At 61.7% G+C, this 18286-nt stretch overlaps 1 protein-coding gene across 1 annotated transcript in view; it reads right to left on the bottom strand.

Moving 5' to 3' along the window:
- Positions 1–16851, bottom strand: part of JPH3 (junctophilin 3) — a 63893-nt gene extending 47042 nt beyond the window's left edge. Inside the window, exon 1 of the mRNA XM_036924199.2 lies at positions 16127–16851. Coding sequence (XP_036780094.1) covers positions 16127–16508 — 382 coding nt within the window. The 5' untranslated portion in view covers positions 16509–16851. The remainder of the gene's footprint in view (positions 1–16126) is intronic.
- Positions 16852–18286: the final 1435 nt, after the last annotated feature.

Below are 18286 nucleotides of genomic sequence, written 5' to 3'. Positions count from 1 at the left end.
GAGCCCCCCAGGCACTGTCACAGCCCCACAGAGCCCCCCAGGCGCTGTCACAGCCCCACAGAGACCCCCAGGCGCTGTCACAGCCCCACAGAGACCCCCAGGCGCTGTCACAGCCCCCCAGAGCCCCCCAAGTGCTGTCACAGCCCCACAGAACCCCCCAGGTGCTGTCACAGCCCCCCAGAGCCCCCAGGCGCTGTCACAGCCCCACAGAACCCCCCCCAGGTGCTGTCACAGCCCCCCAGAGCCCCCAGGCACTGTCACAGCCCCCCAGAGACCCCCAGGTGCTGTCACAGCCCCCAGAGCCCCCCACGTGCCTATTATAGCTCCCCTCGTAGGTGAACACAAAAGAAATAAAAACCCAGGTCTACACAAACACTTGCCCAACGAAGTTCACAGCATCATCCGCGGCAGCTGAAAGGTGGAAACAACCCAAAGGCCCGTCAGTGGATGACGGGAGAGACTGGACGTGGGCCGTCACACTAGGGGTGTCACTGGGTAGGAAAAAGGAGTGGAGCGCTGACACCTGCTACGGTGTGGACAAACCGTGGAAACATGACACCCAGTGAGAGAAGCCGGACACGAAGGCCCGTGTGATAGGACGCCAGCTGTGTGAAGTGTCCGGAGCAGGCAGACCCGGAGCAGACGCGGAGCTGTGGGTGCCGGGAGGGGAGGGGCACCGGGCTTATGACAGCAGGGGAGGAGCAGATGTCCCCAGACGGGGCTGTTGGCCCACCCCAGCTCCCAGTCAGCCCTGGGCGTCTCCAGCTGGACCCCGACACTCTCTGGGGGCTTCTAGCACCACCCCCAGCTCCTCCTTCAGGCCCCAGCCCCAGACTGACTGCACAGCTCTGTGAACACACTGTAAATCACAGAACTGCATACTTCAAATGGGTGAATCGTATGGCAAGCAAAGCCTATCGATAAACTGTTAAAAATAAAGCCTCCAGTTGGAGGAGCCCCACCTGGGGTCGGAGCAGAGAGCAGGGGGTGACGTGAGGCAGCCCCAGCCTTTCCTCGCCCGGGGGAGGGTGTGAGGGTCTCTGCCTGCCTCCTGGCAGACATCGCACTACCCTGTCCACCCCCAGTGGGGACACACCGCCACTTCCTGTGAGCGCCCAATAACAGCCCACCCCAACAGGACACCCTAACACACACCCCTGGTTATGGGGCTCCGTGGGGGGCTCACAGCCCAGGATTTCCCCACAGCTTGGGTGGATTTCCAAGCTGTGCCCCAGACCTCCCAGAACACCCCCCAAATCTGCCCAGAGGCAGGGAAGCCCATGTGGTAGGAGGGGCTTGGGTCAGGACCCCAACAGGGCACGGAGGCGGAGTCCAAGCCAGATGCAACGTGTTCCCGAGGGACGGGATCAGTGCACAGGCTTCCAACCTGGGGTTCACAGACTCCCAGGGGGTCTACGGCTGGAAGCAGGGGTCCTGGGGAAAGGAATTACATCCTCATTTTTACTACCCTACCCGATGTCTAGACAGACCACAGTGCACAGTGGCATGCTCCAAACCGGTGGGCACTGGGGCCAAGGACCCTGGTGCCCACAGCCCACACCTGCCCTGCAGCCCCCAAGGACACTGGCTCCAAGCAGGCCTGGGTACAGGACAGGAGCTGCTGCCGGGGCCAGAAGGGACTCGGAGGGCCCCACAGGCATCTCCAGGGCAGCACCTCTGAGGAGAGGCCAGAGGGGGTAGGAGGGAGCAGCAGGCCTGGCCGGCGACCAGCAGCCGGTGACTGGCAGCCAGCGTAGACCCCTCCACCTGTGCTCCCGATGGCTCAACGCCCTCCCTGCACTCCCCCTGCCCCCAGCCAGCCCCTCCTCTGACCTTGTGCCCCCAGGCAACCAGGCAGAGAGTCATCCAGACCCCAGGGCACATCCAGGCAGGGGCAGGTCTCTGGCCAAACCACCTCCCAGCCCTCCCCCAACTCCTGGTCAGTCCTGGGCATCTCCAGGTGGGGTCTGACATGAGCATTGGACACCCTGAACTCTCCGTGGGGGCCCCTTCAGGCCCCAGCTCCCAGGGCCTCAAAGAGCCTGGCCAGACCCCTCACCACTCCACCGGGAGAGCTGCCTTCCAGAAACTTGTCACACCCCAGGCTGGCAGGCCCTCAAGGCTAGGTTTTCCAGAACCTTCCCTCAGCCATCACCCAGAGGCCTTGAGGCACAGACTGCCATCCACGGACAAGGCAACCAAAACCACAGTTAAATGAGAGGGAACAGGTCCCGGTGCGCCCACGCCATGCCCCACACCCCCCCTCGGAGGCTGGGTCAGTCTTCCCATTGTAGCTCCGCCCTGTGCTCCCCCCTTGGAGGTCCGGCGGGGCTCCAGAGCTGTCCCGTTCCCAAAGGCACCCGACTGAGAGCGTGTCCCCCTCCTCAGACGCCCCCAAGCCTCCCCACAGCCTCTCCAGCACCCTCCCGCCGCCCGTGGGGAGCGTCCGCCCTCCCTGCATCAGGCCACATGATTGTTCCTGCACATGGGCTCCTGGGGTCTGGGTCTGACCCAGGGCCTCGCCACCTGACGTAGCTCTGGATGTCTGCACAGGAAATCATCTCCCCCGGCGCCTTGTGGGTGGGGGAAGTGGAGGCAGGGGCTGCAGGCCTTTGGAAGGGCAGAGGCACCAAGGGCGTTCAGAGGCCCAGTGCTGACCCCTGCAGCCTGGATTCACACGCTTGCCTGGCTTGGGGCCTGGGCCTGGGCTCCGCCTGCAGGAATCCAGGGTGGGGGGGGTGCCCCCTGTCCTGCTCCACCAGGCAGATGAAGGCCCACTGCACTTTCATCTCAGGAACTGGGGCCCACGCTCCCTCCTGCCCGGCACAGCCCACCCCCTCCTCCCTTCTCCTGTCTGTCTCTCCCGGACAGCCCTCCTGCCCTCCCTGTCTCTCCACTAACTTCCTCCCCTGGCTGGCACATCCCTGCCCTTTCCTCCTCTGGCTGGCAGGACACGGCACCTGCGGGCACCTCACAGTCGCTGTCACCACACCTCCTCCAGCCCCGAGAAAACCCTGACCTCTGCTTTATTTCCACCGCGTTCTCTCGGGCCCAGGGTTCCTTTCCTCCGGACGGGGCTCTGCACTGTGGAGGCAGCCGCTCAGCCCCCAGGCAGGGACCGCGGGTCCCCACTCTGTCCAGGCCCAGGGAGACATGGCCGGGCTGCGGGCTGGACCCTTCATGCGCAGTGAGTTTGCCTGCTGATATCCGAGCTGGTTCTGGGCAGACCCAAAGGGTCAGGCTGTGGCCCCCACGGCCCAGGAGGGCCCAGCCCTGCACATGGCCCCTCGCGTCTGGCACGGCCACCGTCACACTGGCTCCCATACTCCCTGGGGCGGCCCTGCTCCCTGTGCTCTTCCCCAGGCCCACGGCTGCTCCATCAGTCCCTGCGTGGGTCCCAGCTTCCCTGGAGCCGCACCTGCTGTTCCTGCTGGATGCAGAACAGGCCCTGGACGCAGCCCTCACAGCCTCCGTCTGCAGCAAGAACTGCACAGGCTCACCCGATCTCCTCACCAGGGGCGGCAGCCCCAGTTCCATCAAGCCCCTTGTGAGCACCTCCTGTATGCCTGGCACCGAGCGAGGTACCCAGTGCGGGAGGCGGCAAGCACACGGGCACCTGGGGTGGTCAGGACTCAGGCACCGGAGGGTAAGTTGCCGGGGTATCCACACTGTATAACAAACTACAACTCCACAATAAAAAGACTAATAACCCATTTTTAAGGAGGGTAAGGATCTGAACCCACTTTTCTCCAAAGACATACAAAGGGCCGAGAAGCGCATGAAAAGACACTGAGCGCCATGACTCGTCAGGGAGATGCAAATCAAAGCCAGTTACCCCTTCTCACCGGCAGGACGGCCACAATCAAGACAGACACTAACAGGTGTTGGCGAGGATGCAGAGCGGGAACTGTGGGAGCAGCTCTGCAGATAGACCAGGCCCCTCAAAGGTGCCGGGCGACCCAGCCATCCGCCCCCAGGTAGCTGCCCGGAGGATGGGAAACACGTGTGCGCACCAACCCCTGTACACGGATGTCCACAGCAGCCAAAGGGCGGAACCAGCCCGAATGGACAGACAAACAAAGTGCGCTCTAGCCACACAGCGGAACAGTGTTCAGTCTGCAGAGGAACGAAGTCGCGAGGACACAGATGAACCGGGAGCCACAGTGAGGTGGAAGAGGCCTGTCACGGAGGCCACACCGTGCAGGATCCCGGTAGGTGGAACGCCATGCATGGGTGGAGGGCGGCGCAGCGGCTGCCAAGCGCTGGGGGAGGGGTGGGGACATGACTGCCGGTGGGGACAGGTTTTCTCTTCTGGGTGACAGAAAATGTTCTAAAATTAGGTTGTGGTGACAGTTGTACAACTTTATGAACACACTAAGACCCGCTGAACTGTATACATTTTCCAGGGATGGATTTTATAGCATGTAAAGTATATCTCAATAAAGATGATTCCCAAGGACGTCACAGTGCTCCGTCTGTCTCCGAGGTGCAGGTGTGCGGTGATCAGGCCAAGTGGGGGACACGGAGGGCGGGGTGGGGGTGGGGTGTCCCCACTGGCATTTTCACAAAGCTTACAGTAGCAGCTTATCTGGGGACACCTGCGTGCGCCAGGCATGTCCCCGAAACCTCCCCTGGTCTCGCGGTCAGCCTCCAGCGTGGCCTCGTGTGGGCTGTACCAAGCTCGGTCCTAAGCCAGGTGATTCCGTGGCTTCCGGAACCTGAATCCTCCATGTGACTCGGCCAAGCCACTCCGTCCCCCAGCCTGCGTTTCCTCATCTGTACAGTAGCTGCGCAGACCTGGCCTCAGGGGCGGTGAGCCGAGACGACGACCTACTGGATGAAACGGCCAGGACAGGCAGGCGTTGAGGCCCGGTCCCATCTTCGCTCTGCTAGGCCGCAGGCCCATCTCCATCCTCCATCACCCAGCTGTGCCCCTGGGGCTCCTCCAGGACTGGGTGTGCCTCCCCCACCAGCACCCTGCCCTCCCTGACCTCCAACACCACTTCCCAGCAGCGGCGCTCTGTTTAGATGCAGACTCACCATGCCATCGCGCCCTTGCCATCGCACCCACCCGAATGCAGCTTCTCCCGCTGCACACATTCCAAGTGCAGCTCTCAGCCCCCACAGCCACCTCCCCCAGGGGCCCTTGTGTCTTAAATGGGACCCTCAGGCCTCCAGTTCCCGGGAGCTGTCTGTCCTGGCACATGCCCTCCCGCCTAGCCCACCCCTGAACTCTCAGGGTTCTGGTGTCCCCGCCTAGATCCAGGCTGTCATCCCCTCTCCCCCGGACACAGCACCCCACAGGGCCCCCCGCTTCTACTCTGCCTTCCTCACCCAGCAGCCAGAGTGACTGTCTAAACATACGGTACAATTACCACACGGCCCGGCAACTGCACCTCTGGGCGTTTATCCCAGAGAAATAACGACTTATGTTCACACAAAAGCCTTGAGGTGCACAACAGCCCCAAACCGCAATCCCCAGGCGCCCCTGAAGGGCGAAACCAGCCATGGCCCGTCCACACCGCGGAACCCGCGCCAGCAGCCAAAAGAAGGGGGCACCGCGGCGCCCACCGGCCCCGTGATCTCCAGAGAATCGCAGCGGGTGAAAAAGCCAGTCCCGAAGCCTACGCGTCTGCGCTTCCGCTTGGAGCGTCCCAGCAGGAGAAACGACAGAGATGAGAGGCACAGGGCCGCTCGGGGCTGAGGAGACCCCGCGGTGGGAGGAGGGTTTGGCTACCGCAGGGCGGCGAGGGGTCCCTGCAGTGAGCAGACGCGTCTGACCGGATGTGCGCACGTCCTGGCCGGAGCACTGCGCTGGAGGCCTGCACAGTCTCACCTACTATTCTCACAACTGCATGTGGAGGGACAACCGCCTCCCAGTAGGAGGGTTCATGAGAGGAACACAAACGCCGGAGAGCTCCGCGCCCCGCCCCACCACCAGCGCCCCGCCCACACCTCCGTGCCCCGCCCACCCCCCGCGGCCCGCCCACTCCGCGCCCCGCCCACCACCAGCGCCCCCGCCCCACCACCAGCGCCCCGCCCACTCCAGCGCCCCGCCCACACCTCCGTGCCCCGCCCACTCCAGCGCCCCCCCACCAGCAGCGCCCCGCCCATCCCTCGCCGCCCCGCCCACCCCTCCGCTGGGCCGCAGCTGCTGGCTCCAGGCTTCTCTGAACGGCCAGGGGTTCCGGCCACGCCCTTGCCCGTGCTGTTCTCATGCCGGCCTGTCCGTCCCCACGCCACTGTCCCTCCCACCCCGCTCTCCGCGGCACTGTCTTTCCTTCATCCCCCAACCATGACTTCTGGAGCTCCGCCGGCCTCGTGCACTGTGGCCGGGGGCCCGAGGGACGCAAAGACCGGCCTGCAGCCTGCAGCCGCCAGGAGCTTCCAGGATGGGGAGGAGATGCCACGGAAGCCAGGGAGTGCAGAGCCCAGCAGCACGTGCATGGGGGGCCGAGGGGTACAGAGGGGTCTGCGGAGGGGCGCCCCACACCTGGCAAGCCCGCAGATCACCCTCACCATCCTGGCTGGTGTGCGTGTCAACTACTGGCTTTTCCCCAGAGCTCGGCACGAACAGCAAACAAACACCTGGGTGGGGGCCACAGGCCAGGGAATAGGGGGAGGAGGGGAGGTCATGCACAGGTGGCCGCAGCTTCCAGGCGGGCAGTGGGCACCCGCTCACAGCCCCTTGACTTTGCTCTGCCAATCAGCCTCCACGAAGGCAGCCTGCACTGGTCTATGGCACATGCCTACAGGTAGGCCCCCACCTGGTACGTCCCAGGGCCCTCCTGGCGTCCCTTCTACCTGAAACCCTCCCCACTGAAAATCCCTCCTGGGCTCCCGAAATAAGAGCAAGCCCCCACCTCCCCACTAATGCCTCCTTCTGATAACAGTCTGCACTCCCGAGGCCAGCTCAGCGGGGAAGAGGGGCTCCTCAGGACCAGCTGCCTCAGGTGGCCCAGGTCCCACTGTAGGTCCCTGCGCTCTCTTCCAGGGAGCCTGCCAGGGGACCTGGGCAGGAGACAGGCACTGGCCACAAGTTGTAGAGTCTGTGCCTCGGTAGGCCCGACTCTTACTGCCTACCCGGGCTTCAGCTCCCCGCCTGTACAACGGGGACCATGCTTTCCTCCTGGGGGGACACAGAAAGGAGGCCTGGGCAGCTCCCAGCTCACCCGGACACTCGCCGGCAAGACAGACAGGTAAAAGCTGACCATCAGGTCTGCGCAGAGCTGGGACTGCAGAGCAGGGTGAGGAAGGTTTGCACATCAAATGCTGCACAGAAGGGCGGGCCTGTGTGTCCTCAAGAGAAGCTGGGGGGTCCTGGGGTATCCAGAGAGAGCAGGAGGGTCTCCCCAGGCCAGCTCCGCCCACACCTGGCCTGTTTTGGATCCCTATGCCTGCAGGTGCCCACTGGCTCCTGCGTTCCCCCGATTCCCACTTACTGGGCTCCATGATGCCCCGCCTCAGTATGCTTAGGCCCCCATGGAGGGCAGAAGGGCCCTTATCCCGGGGTCCAGGGAGTCTATGAACTCCCAGAAGCACTCACAAAGCATCGCTCGTGTGCAGGGATCTGCACGTGTCCTGGGAGAGGACCCGCACCTTCGTCGCGATCTCAGAGGGGCCTGGGAGAACACACAAGTTCATGAACTGCTGGGCAAAAGCCCGCCCAGTGCCCAGGTTCAGGAGACCATGTCATGCCTGCCTGCCTGCCGCTGCTTTACTGTGGACCTGGGGCTCCTCCTGGGACCTCAGCTTCGTCCACTGCAAAGCAAGGGGGCGGATGAATTGATCACTCCATCGGGAAATGCCACCAGGGACACTGCGGGCCCTGCTGAGCCCCACCGCATACCAGCCCTGTGACCTCATCAGAGCATGTAACCCTAGGGCTTCTCTTTTCTCTTCTCTTAAATGGGAGTATATGGCTTACCTCCAAGTGCTGTTTTAAGGACTAACAGAAATAACACCTCTGGTAAAGTGCACAGACTGGTCCTCGTGACAAAGTATATGTTTGAAACTGTGAATATCCTTCTTTCTAAGGAATCTCCCTGGCTTTGAGATTCTAGGTTATCATGTATGGGCTTTGGGGCATGGAAGTCTGTAAGACATTGTAGTGGATTGAACAGTGTCCCCCAAAAAGACACGTCCACGTCTGACCCCTGGTACCTGTGAACGTGCCCTTATTCAGAAAGGGCCTTTGCAGACACCGTGAAGTTAAAGACCTTGAGATGAGCTCATCCCGGACTCGGGCTGGGCCCTAAATCCAACGACAGGCATCTGCCTTAAAAGAGACGAAGAGGAGAGGGTCGGGACTCAGAAAAGGCTGTGTGGTGATGGGCGGAAACATAAGCGCCCCTCCCCCGCTCTGACAGAGCGGCCTGGGCACCACCTTGTCTACTTCACTGTTTCAAAACGAAGCTCGACATCGATTTCATGAGCCACTCGACCCAGAGTCTGAAGAACGCTGTCCAGAGCAGCAGCTCTCAGCCCTGCCTGCCTTCGCGCCCGACCCAGGCCGGGATGCCCTCCGCCGGGGCCCAGGCCCCTGGCAGCTCCCTCACGGGCGCTCCCCCAGCGGCTCTGACATGAGTCCCCTCATCCCGAGCGCCTATCAGAATCACCCCCACAGTTTTAAAAGGAATCCCACTGTCCACGCTGCACCCGGGCCCCCCGCCGGCCTCTCCAGGAATGGCCCACGTGTCAGCATTTTTCAAAGCACCCGGGCGGGAGCTAGTGTGCTAAAGTGGGGCTTCTCGCATGCAGACCTTGGGTGTCTCTCAAACATCTGCACTCTGACCCCTCAGGTCTGCAGTGGGGGCCTGAAACTCTGCATTTCTGAAGGTCTCCCAGGGACCATGCTTGGTGTTCCTATAGTGCAGGGGGTTAAGAGGTGCCGGCCTGGAGCCGTGGTCCTAACAGTGGGGTTCTCTGACCAGCACCCACTGAATCTGGTGAGGGTGACTTCTCAAGCCCAGAAATTCAAGGGTGGGGCCAACAGTCTGTTTAACATGCCTTCCAGGCAATTCTGATACACACTCAAGTTTGGGGTGCGCTGGCCAAGAGGAACAGGGGTGGGGGGCTGACACCCGCCCAGCTCCTGCAGTCCATCAGCAGCAGAAACAGACCCTGATCTCTGCTGGAGGTCACCAAAGGCACCAGGGGTCCCCTCTGGGTCCCCATTAATAGCTGTGACGTGCCCAAGGTGGCAGGAGGTGGCACCTGTTGGCGAGGAACAGGTGTTCTGACCCCATCATGGGGGTGACACTCCTTCAGAGTCAGCCCCTCCAGTCTTGGGGCGACGGCTCCCCAGCCACCACCACCCACACCCACCTCAGGTGTCCTCTCTCGTGGGCCACCCGGGCTGCTCACGCCGGGGGACACATGCCTCTCTCCTTCCCTGCTCGGAACTGACTGTTTCTGTTCAGGAGCCCCAGAGTCCGGCACAAGGCACCCCTAAGAATTTCAGACATTTTACGTTTTAGTTTTGCATCCAGACTGAATATTTTCTTTGGTAGAAGTCCTGTCATCCTGTCGCCAACATTTTATTTTTTGTTCATTTTCTTTCAACAGCTTGCACCACCTCAAACATGCACAGCACGCACAGCGCTACAGACCAAAGGTGTTTGTCCCCGAAACCCATACGCTGAAATTCTAACTCCCAGTGGGACGGTGTTAGGAGAGGGGCGTGTGGACGGAGCCCTCGTGGCAGAGTTAGCACCCCTACCACGGAGACCCCAGAGAGCTCGTCCGCCCCGTCCGCCACGTGAGCACGCAGCGAGGCTGGCTGGCTGTGGCCCGGAAGCCGCCCTCCCGGCGCCCGACCTGTAGCACCTTGGTCCTGGACTTGCAGCCTCCCGCCTGTGAGAGGGGACCCTGGGGTTCGTAAGGCCCCCGCTCTGTGGCGTTCCGTTAGAGCCGCCCAAACAGACTGAGACCCCTCGGCAGGCTTAGCAGGTATTCCCAGGCTGCTTCACTGAAGGCGGCCTGAGCGCCCTGTCTTTGCGCCTCGAACACAGTAGCGACTCGGTGTCTGCTTCCCAATGACTGAACGAACCAGGCCAAGGAAAAGACAGCAGCACGGACACAGTGAGCCGGTGTTAGGAATCCCACAACGAACTGCCCATTACACAGTGCTCCACACGGTCCCCTGGCGGTGCTGGCTTCGTGCCGCTACCACATTATTGGTCCACTGCCCACTTTACCCAACATCACCTGTCTTGGGCACGTAAAACACTGCAGAGTCTCTTGTGAGCAGTGACAGAGCCAATAACAAAACATAGCAGACCAGAGAATCATATACATATAAAGAGTGTTGACATGAGGTCGACCCACTGACACGTGGGCCTTGGGGAGACCTTCCCCTTAACTGTCCACGTCCGGTTCTGAATCCTTGCAATGACATGGCTGTGTAAAATGCTGATGGTGACAGAAATTACCAAACGTTCCGCTCGTTCCACAAACACTGAGCGTGCACTGCACGCCAGCACTTCCGCCACATGACACGCAGCGGTGGCGGGCACAGACACACGTCCCTTCCTGCGAGAAGCTTGCGCTAGGCACGGCCCCATTCGACAGGACCTCCCGTGGTGATTGATCTCTGCCTCTGCCCGCCCAGTGGCGACCACTAGGTAACTGGGGCTTCTGTGCATTTCAAATGCAGCTGATGTGACTGAGGGGCTGTATTTCTAAATTTTATTTTATTGTGATTAATTCAAATTCAAATAGCTACATGTGGCCAGTGGCCATTATTATGGGCAGGGTTGGTCTAGATAACTAATCCATTGATACCAATTTTAAGGAGAATGGTGGCAAAATAGCCTTTCACTGGCTGCTACCTACATAGCATCCCTTCACCTGCCTTTGGCTGGGTACTTAACGATCCCTGTGCACCCACCCCGCGGGACCTGAGCACACAGCCTGGGGCAGAGATGGGCCCCAGACTGCAGAGCGACTTCTGCAAGCCTTACCAGAGGACCCCACATGGCCAGGAGGTCACTGGGGGACACCTGGGAAGCACTCTCAACTTTTTCAGAAAAGACTGGCAGCACCTGGGTGGAAAACAGGCAGCCACCCTCAGCGGGGTGTGGAGCCCACCCCTGGCAGAACGGGAGCAGGCAAGCACCCGCCTGGAGGGGTCAGGTCCAGGCTGGAAGAGGCGGCCTGGAGGGGAGCAGAGGGGAGCGGGCGGCCCAGGCCGGGAGGGCGGGTGCTGTCCATGGTGCTGCAGACACCGCTCCTCTCCCTGATCACGAGGGCCCACGAGAACCCGCGGTCTAACCCCACACGCCTGATGGCAAAGCCAGGACCCCGTGCCGCGCCCCACTTTACCTACCACGCAGCCAGGAAGCTACAAATTGGAGAAGCAGCTGATCCAAGAGGGATGGACCTCGTGTGAATTCCCCACGCGGACCACCCTCTTCTAGACAGCCTGTTGTCATTTAAGGACAGAGTGAGTGTTATACGCAGTTATCAGCTCGGGGTTGATAGGGTTATCTTTATAGTCGGGGGAGGCCTGGAGGAAACTGAGAAAGAAAGTCTTAGAGAAAAACAGCAGAGGTCCGGCCCTCCCCCAGGGTTAGCCACCCTTACTCGTTACTCTTCTGGGGCCTTCTCCCCAGCCTGGTGTCCTCGGAGAAGCTGGCCACAGTCCTCTTTCCTGGGCCAGCAGTGCTGACTGGTACCTCAGCTAGAGCCACTCTGTTTTCAGAGGGTGCTGACCCTCATTTCCTCCCCAGCTCCTGGCAGGCTCCCTAATATAAAGCCCGGCGAATCACCCCAGGGCTGTGCTGGGTGAGGGAGTCTTAGGCAACACTTCCTTCTCAGCTATTATTGGCAACAAAGCTAGTTGCTGTCTTCTGCCTCGCAGAGCCTCTCCCCTCCCCAAAGTGGCTGAAAGAAAATCTCAGAGGAGGCGCTTTTATCTCGAAAGCCCAGTGCTTCTTTTGTTTCTGAAATGCGTTCCTCCAGGCGCCATGTCCTGCTGACGGGCCTGCTTCTGCCAAACCTGGGCATTTGTATTTCTTTTAAGAGAGCTTGCTTTCACACATACATGGTCAAGTACCAAAAATACGCCCAGCGGATGGTTATTTTGGTCAGGTGAGGGTTCCCCCCCTTAAAAGGGGCATTAACTGCATAACCGTGTTTAAAGTAGGAGCAAAGCCTACCGCTCCATCTGTAACCCGAGCTGTTTCCCCACCCCCAGGCCCGCACTCTTCCTTTGTAGGGGTAACTGCCTCTCCGGAGCTGGAACCTGTAGGGATTTGGAGCACCTGGCACGCAAACAAGGCTGGGAGGCTGCACGTGGCTGTGTTTTGGGGGACGGGGTAGAACCCATCTCTGGGTGACAGGCGTATTGTGCGTGTGTGTGCTGCGCAGGCGCCAGGGGATCTGAATTCTGACTGTGGGCGTGTGTGATTTGTGTGGGCCGAGGGATCTGGGCCGGTGAACGGAATCTGTATATGAGGGGGAGAGGCCGGGTGTGTGAAATGTGACTCATGTCTTTCAGGCTGTGGGAAGGTTTATTTGTGGGGGTAACGTTTGGTCCAGGGGGTCCTGTGTGCGTGCACCCAGGAGGAAATATTTATCTGTGCAGCCAAGTGCAGGAGTTCAGCCAGTGGAGAAGAGCCCTGGCATCTTGGCGGCAGGACTGGGGAGTGTGTGCCTGGGCGTATGCGCATGCCTACAACTCCGGGTGCTGCTCCCAGGAGAGAAGAGGATGCAGCAGCGGGTAGGCTGGCACCAGGGAGTTCAGAGAGATGTTCCAGGCACAAGCACAGGCTCTGAAATCACTGTCCTGAGCCTGAATTCCGGTGCGGCTCAAAGCTCATCAGCCAAGTCACCTGGCCTCTCTGAGCCTCCAATTCCCAACGCGGGGAACGGGAGCGGTGAGGAAGGCAGCCCTCTAGAGGCGTAGGGATGAAGGGCTGTAAGTCATGCAAACCACTTGCCAAATGCCTGGCACACAGTGAGTGCTTTATAGGGCGATTTGTTATCGTTTTCATCACCGCTGTCATGTCTGGCTATTGGCTCTAACAATGATGACTGTGAGTGACATTAATTGCATGTGAACTGTAATAACAAAATAGTGATAAATAATAATGAATGCTTACCATATTCCTTACCATTACATATGCATAGCCATGTACACCACCTCAATTAAACCCAGCTTAATACTTTACAGATTTTATCAGCAGCCCTTTGGACAGATGAAGAAACAGAGACACTCAGAGAAGTTAGCTGACTTGCCCAAGATCACAGAGCAAAGGCTCGGCCAGGATTCAAGCCTAAGGACTGTCAACTGTGCAGCATGTACTCCTGCCCCCCATGCCCCTGTGCCTCCCCGTCTCCGTGGGGTCACCCCACACGCTGTGGAAGCCTGTGGAAGATGCTCAGCTCACTTCAGTGAGCAGCGCCCGCCTTGTGCGTGGGGGAGGATGGACCTGGAGAGGGAGCTGGCAAAAGCGCCCCCAGCTGAAATGGATTCCAGGCCAACTCCAGTGAAATGTAGACTGCATTTGCCGTTTGTGCATTATTCATGAAAATCGCCATTTCCCCAAGTCAGCATTGCCAGCGGGGCTGAAATTGGGAGCTTTGCTGATTCCTGCCCAATATTCCCGTCCCTGTGCAAAGGAAAAGTTGGACTGGCGTCAGGACCATTCGGGCCCCGCTGGCTCTCTCTGAAGCAAGACCCATCCCTGCCCCAAGCTGACGGGAAGAGGCCCCCCGCTCTGTGCCGGGGGGATTCCGCTCCGCTCACCCGGTGTACTGCTCGAGGGCACGCACTTTTTAACAGTCACCGCCTGCCGGAAAAGTGACCCCAGATGTCTGGGCCTGATTATCCCAGGCCAGGAGGGTCAGCTCCATTTTCTGCCATGCCATGTCATCAACAAAAGGGAGCAGCTGGTGCCCTGCATCTGCGTACCCGCCTCCGTCGGTACACAGGTGGTATGAGGCGAGGAGAGGGGGCTCCACCCCAGACAGATCGGAGTTCAAACCCTTGACTCCTCCACCAAGAGCTGGGGGCTCTGGCCAGTCACTGGGGCTGCCGGGCTTCTCTGGTCCCACCTGTAAAATGGACATGCCCCCTCCCCCCAGCCTGTGAGACTCCGGCAGGCTGATGCAGAGGGGGGAGCTTAGGGAGCCAGACACTGTGACTGGCTGACCGGGGACAGAGACCCAAGGACACTGAGCCAGTGAAAGAAGCGTTTCTCACATCAACACATCAGACCTAGACCACAGCCAGCCACAGAACCAGATCTTCCCCGAGTAATCACGACAAAATTTACCACCCTTTTCTCCAAAATGGAAGCTCCAGGAGGGCCTTGCTCACTGCTGTTTTCCCAGAGCCCAGAGCACCTGCTCATCATGGGATTCAGTAGACATTTGTTGAATGGGGGACAGAATTCCCTGGGCCCCCGGAGATGTCAGGAGAAGACGGGCAGACTGGCATACTAGACCCCACGCTCAGCTGTTCTGGGGAGTCCACGGGGGCCTGGCTCCCCTTTTCCCCGGGCTCCTGCAGGAGGCCAGCCTGTCGGGGCGCAGAGCCACTTTCCTGGCTCTGGCACAGCTGGCACTACCTCTGGAGTGCCTGGTCTGTAGAGCAGCCTGGCCACAGCCCGCAGGGTGGCAACGGCCCTGGGCTCCTAAAGAGCCCAGCTGGGAGCGCCAGACTGCTCAGCCGCCCACAGCAGCCGCCCACATCTGCTGCCTAGGCCTCACCGTGCCCACACACACACACACACACACACACACACACACGCACACACATGCATGCACGCCCACAGCCCAGAACCCAGAGAAGGCAGTTTGCTAGCCTGGCCCTGGAGCCCCAGGGTCAGGGAAGCTCTCCAACCTGCTCCATGAAAACAACAGCCCAGAAGAGGCCGCCTGGGACCAGGGCTGGGCACTGCTGTGACAGGCAGGCGTGTTATGTAATTAACTGCCCCCCATGCCTCCTCCCCTTCGAGTAATAATGAACCCTGCCTCTCCGTTGCATAAGCCAAAATAATAATTACTCTCCAGCCCCCCACCAGTCCTGGACGTGCCCAGGGAGCAGGTGCTTAGCGCTTGCTTCATGAGACTCAGAGGCAGGCAGCGGAAGACCACATGTACACTCGTGATTTCCATGCCTAGCAGAAGCACGCAAGTCATGCTGTGCCCCACGCCTTTCCCAGGCGCCCATGCCTGACGAATCACCAAGCCTCCAGAGCCATTTCTAAGGATGAACTCTAGGATAGGGGAGGGGGCATCTGAGAGCAGGTGTCTTTGGGGTCTGGCTTCCAAGAACAGTAAATGTTCCATGCCTCTCAGGTGCACGGAGGAGCGGGTACCGGAGTGTCTGGGACAGGTCGCAGCCACAGAGCCAGCCACAGCAGTGGCAGGCAGACAGCTCTCTGGCTTCCACCAGCTCAGCCCTGAATGTGGTGGCATCTAGCATGAAGGCACAGAGCATCCCCTAAACTAATGGTGGAAATGATTCAGCCACTGAAAGGAGAGATTCCTGGGCTCTCGCTAAACAGATGGGCCTCCCTCCCTCCCTCCCTCCGGCAGCCGGCCCCCACAGCGCTAGCCCGCGTCCAACCACCTAGAAGTTTATTGCCTCGTTGGGTCGGTGTGGGTTCGGTACCCCCGCCTCCAGCGCACCCAGCCGCTCCCTTTCCATTGGCTTGGTTTGATCAGGACTAAGGGAGGCTCTTCAGCACCGCATGAAAACAAGCAGCAGAGTGGGGCCTGACTCCCAGAGGGCGGCACCGAGGGAGCTCTGCCAACACGGGGAGGGGGTCCTCCCCTAGCCCCCTGCGCCCCTTGGGAGGTCCCAGAGGAGGTCCTGGGCCTAGGCCGGCCCTTCCTGCAGGTCTCCGGCCTGCTCCTGGATGATGCACTGGCTCTCTGCTCCTCTCCGCAGCTCCCGGGGCCTGGCTCTGCTCCTGGAAAGCCCTCGACCCCTTTAGCTGGCACAGGGGCGCTGTCCCCCACCAGACAACCTGTAGCCAGGGCCGCTGTGGCCTTCCGGGAGCCCCAGGTGCCCAGGGCCCGCTGGATGAAGCAGCTCAACTTCCCCAGAGATAAACAGAAGAGGCGAGAGAAGGTCCCCTCCCCGCCCGGCCCGGCCGCGCGCGGCACCCACCTCCATCCGAGTAGGTCTCCGTGCCGTAGCCGTCCTGCAGCCCGTTGCTCCAGGTCCCTTCGTACTTGGCCCCGGTGCCCGTGCACTCCCGCACCCCGTAGCGTCCCTTAAATCCGTGCGTCCACTCGCCCCTGTACACCCACTTCCCCTTGCTCTCCAGGCCGATGCCGTGGCGCTTGCCCTGCGCCCAAGTGCCCTGGTACGTGTTCCCGCTGGGCCAGGTGTAGACGCCCAGCACCTCGAAGCCGTGGCTCCACGAGCCGGTGTATTCGCCTTGGCCCTTGGGGCCGGTGCAGACGCCATGGCCGTGCGCCTTGCCGTCCGCCCAGCCGCCACAGTAGGACCCTCCATCGTCAAAATTAAACCTACCCCCACTGGACATGCATGTAACTCGGTTTGCAAATCCCGCAAACGGTGAAAAAGAAGGCGATCAACAAACCGGATTCTTGGTTGACTGGCTGGCTGGTTTTGTTGTGATTTTTTTTTTTTTTTAAAGAGAGAATGGAGAAAGCGGAAAACACAGCGAGCAGATCCCGGGCGGCGGGCGGCCGCGGCGCCGGCTTCGGCGGAATCTCAGTCAGTTGGGGGCGACGATTGCTTCCCGAGCTGCGCCGCGGAGCCTGGCCGGCGTCTCGCGCTCCCGCCGGAGGCAGACCGGAGGGGAGGGGAGGGGAGGCGGGGAGGGGCGGGAGCGGGGCTGGAGCGGCGCTCCCTCGGCGGCAGGTGCCCTCGGCGGCGGGCCGCGCAGGCCGGGCGGGGGGGGCGGCGGCGGCGGCTCAGGCCCGGGGCGCAGCCCCCCACCTGCGGCTGCCGCGCTGCGGGCGCCCGGGGGCGGCGGCGGGGCCCGCGGGCGGCGGCGGCACCGGCGGCGGCGCGGGCGGCTGCACCATATTGGGGCCGCGGGCCGGGCCGGGGCGGCGACGGCAGCGGCAATGCGGCGGGTCGGGCGGCGGCGGCGTGCGCTCCGGGGCCGGATGCGCGCTCGGGCCGGCGCGGCGCGGCGCGCGCCCGCACCCCGCCCCGTGCCCGCGCGCCCCCTCCGCCCCGCGCGCCCCCGCCCCGGCCCCCCACCTCGGCGCGCCGGCGGTCTGGGAAAGGGCGCCGCCAGCCCTGGCGCGGGGCGCGGGCGGGGACCCTGGGCGCCCCGCCCTCCGCACCCCGCCCCTGGCGCTCCCGCCCGCCCTGCTCCCCCTCGGCCCGGGCCGGCCTGGAAACCGGGGTCCAGCCTGGGTGCCCCGGCTCCCCCTTTCCCTGACTTGGATTTAAAGGGACAGGAACTGCGTAATGGGAAGGCGCCCAGCACCCAGGGTGCTTTCTGCAGCTCCGGGCGCCGCGAGGCGAAGCCCGGGAGACCAGGCCCGGCGGTGGGGGCGCCCCGCCCGTCTCCGCGTCGCCGCCCCGCGCCTCGTGCTCGGTGCCCGGCCACCCTGCGACGCTGCCCGGGACCTGACCGGAGAGGGTTCCTCGCCCACAGGTGGTTTCCCCACGAGACAGTCCATCCTTCCTCACCGACAGTTTGGGTGCGCACGTGGCTGAGGGGGCGCTCGCTTCAGAAAACATGTATTTGAAGAATGTCCTTTCCCCATAAATTAACGGAAAGTCTGGCCCCATGCGCGTGTCCAGGATAAGGGCACCCCAATCCCATCCCTCCAGGGCACCCCGGCCAACAGGTAGCCCCCACTGCGGAGGCGGGGGCGCTTTGGGAGAACCAAGTGGGACCGCCGTCTCTCTCCATACAAACTCCCACCCACCCCAGGTGACGGTGTCGGGTTCCTGAATCCGAGTATCCCGGGACCGGTTTAAAATGCATTTCCTGGGCCGTAAATCTGCAGGCAGGAGCCGCGTTCCCAGCTCTCCGGGAACGTGTGCGGCAAATGGCAGCAGCGCAGGGAGATCGCTCCGGCTCCTGAGTAATGGGAGCGCGGGCGGGTGGCCAGGCCGAGGGGAGCCAGGGCGTGCCAGCCGGGCGGCGCAGCCTGGGATCCAGCCCTGGAAGAGGTACGATTGGGGGCCTCCAATTAGCCAGGGGCCCTGCTCACACCTTCACCTGCCTGCATCGTCCCAACTTTGGCTAAATAGGCTCCCACCGGGAAACTAACCCCATCCAGGACTCCCCGCGTTCAAGCTCAACTTCTTGCCTGGCTCTGGGCACCAAAGCCC

This window comes from Manis pentadactyla, chromosome 15 (genome assembly GCF_030020395.1).
Source record: "Manis pentadactyla isolate mManPen7 chromosome 15, mManPen7.hap1, whole genome shotgun sequence".
Lineage (NCBI taxonomy): Eukaryota > Metazoa > Chordata > Mammalia > Pholidota > Manidae > Manis > Manis pentadactyla.
This window is presented reverse-complemented; position numbering and strand designations above follow the sequence as displayed.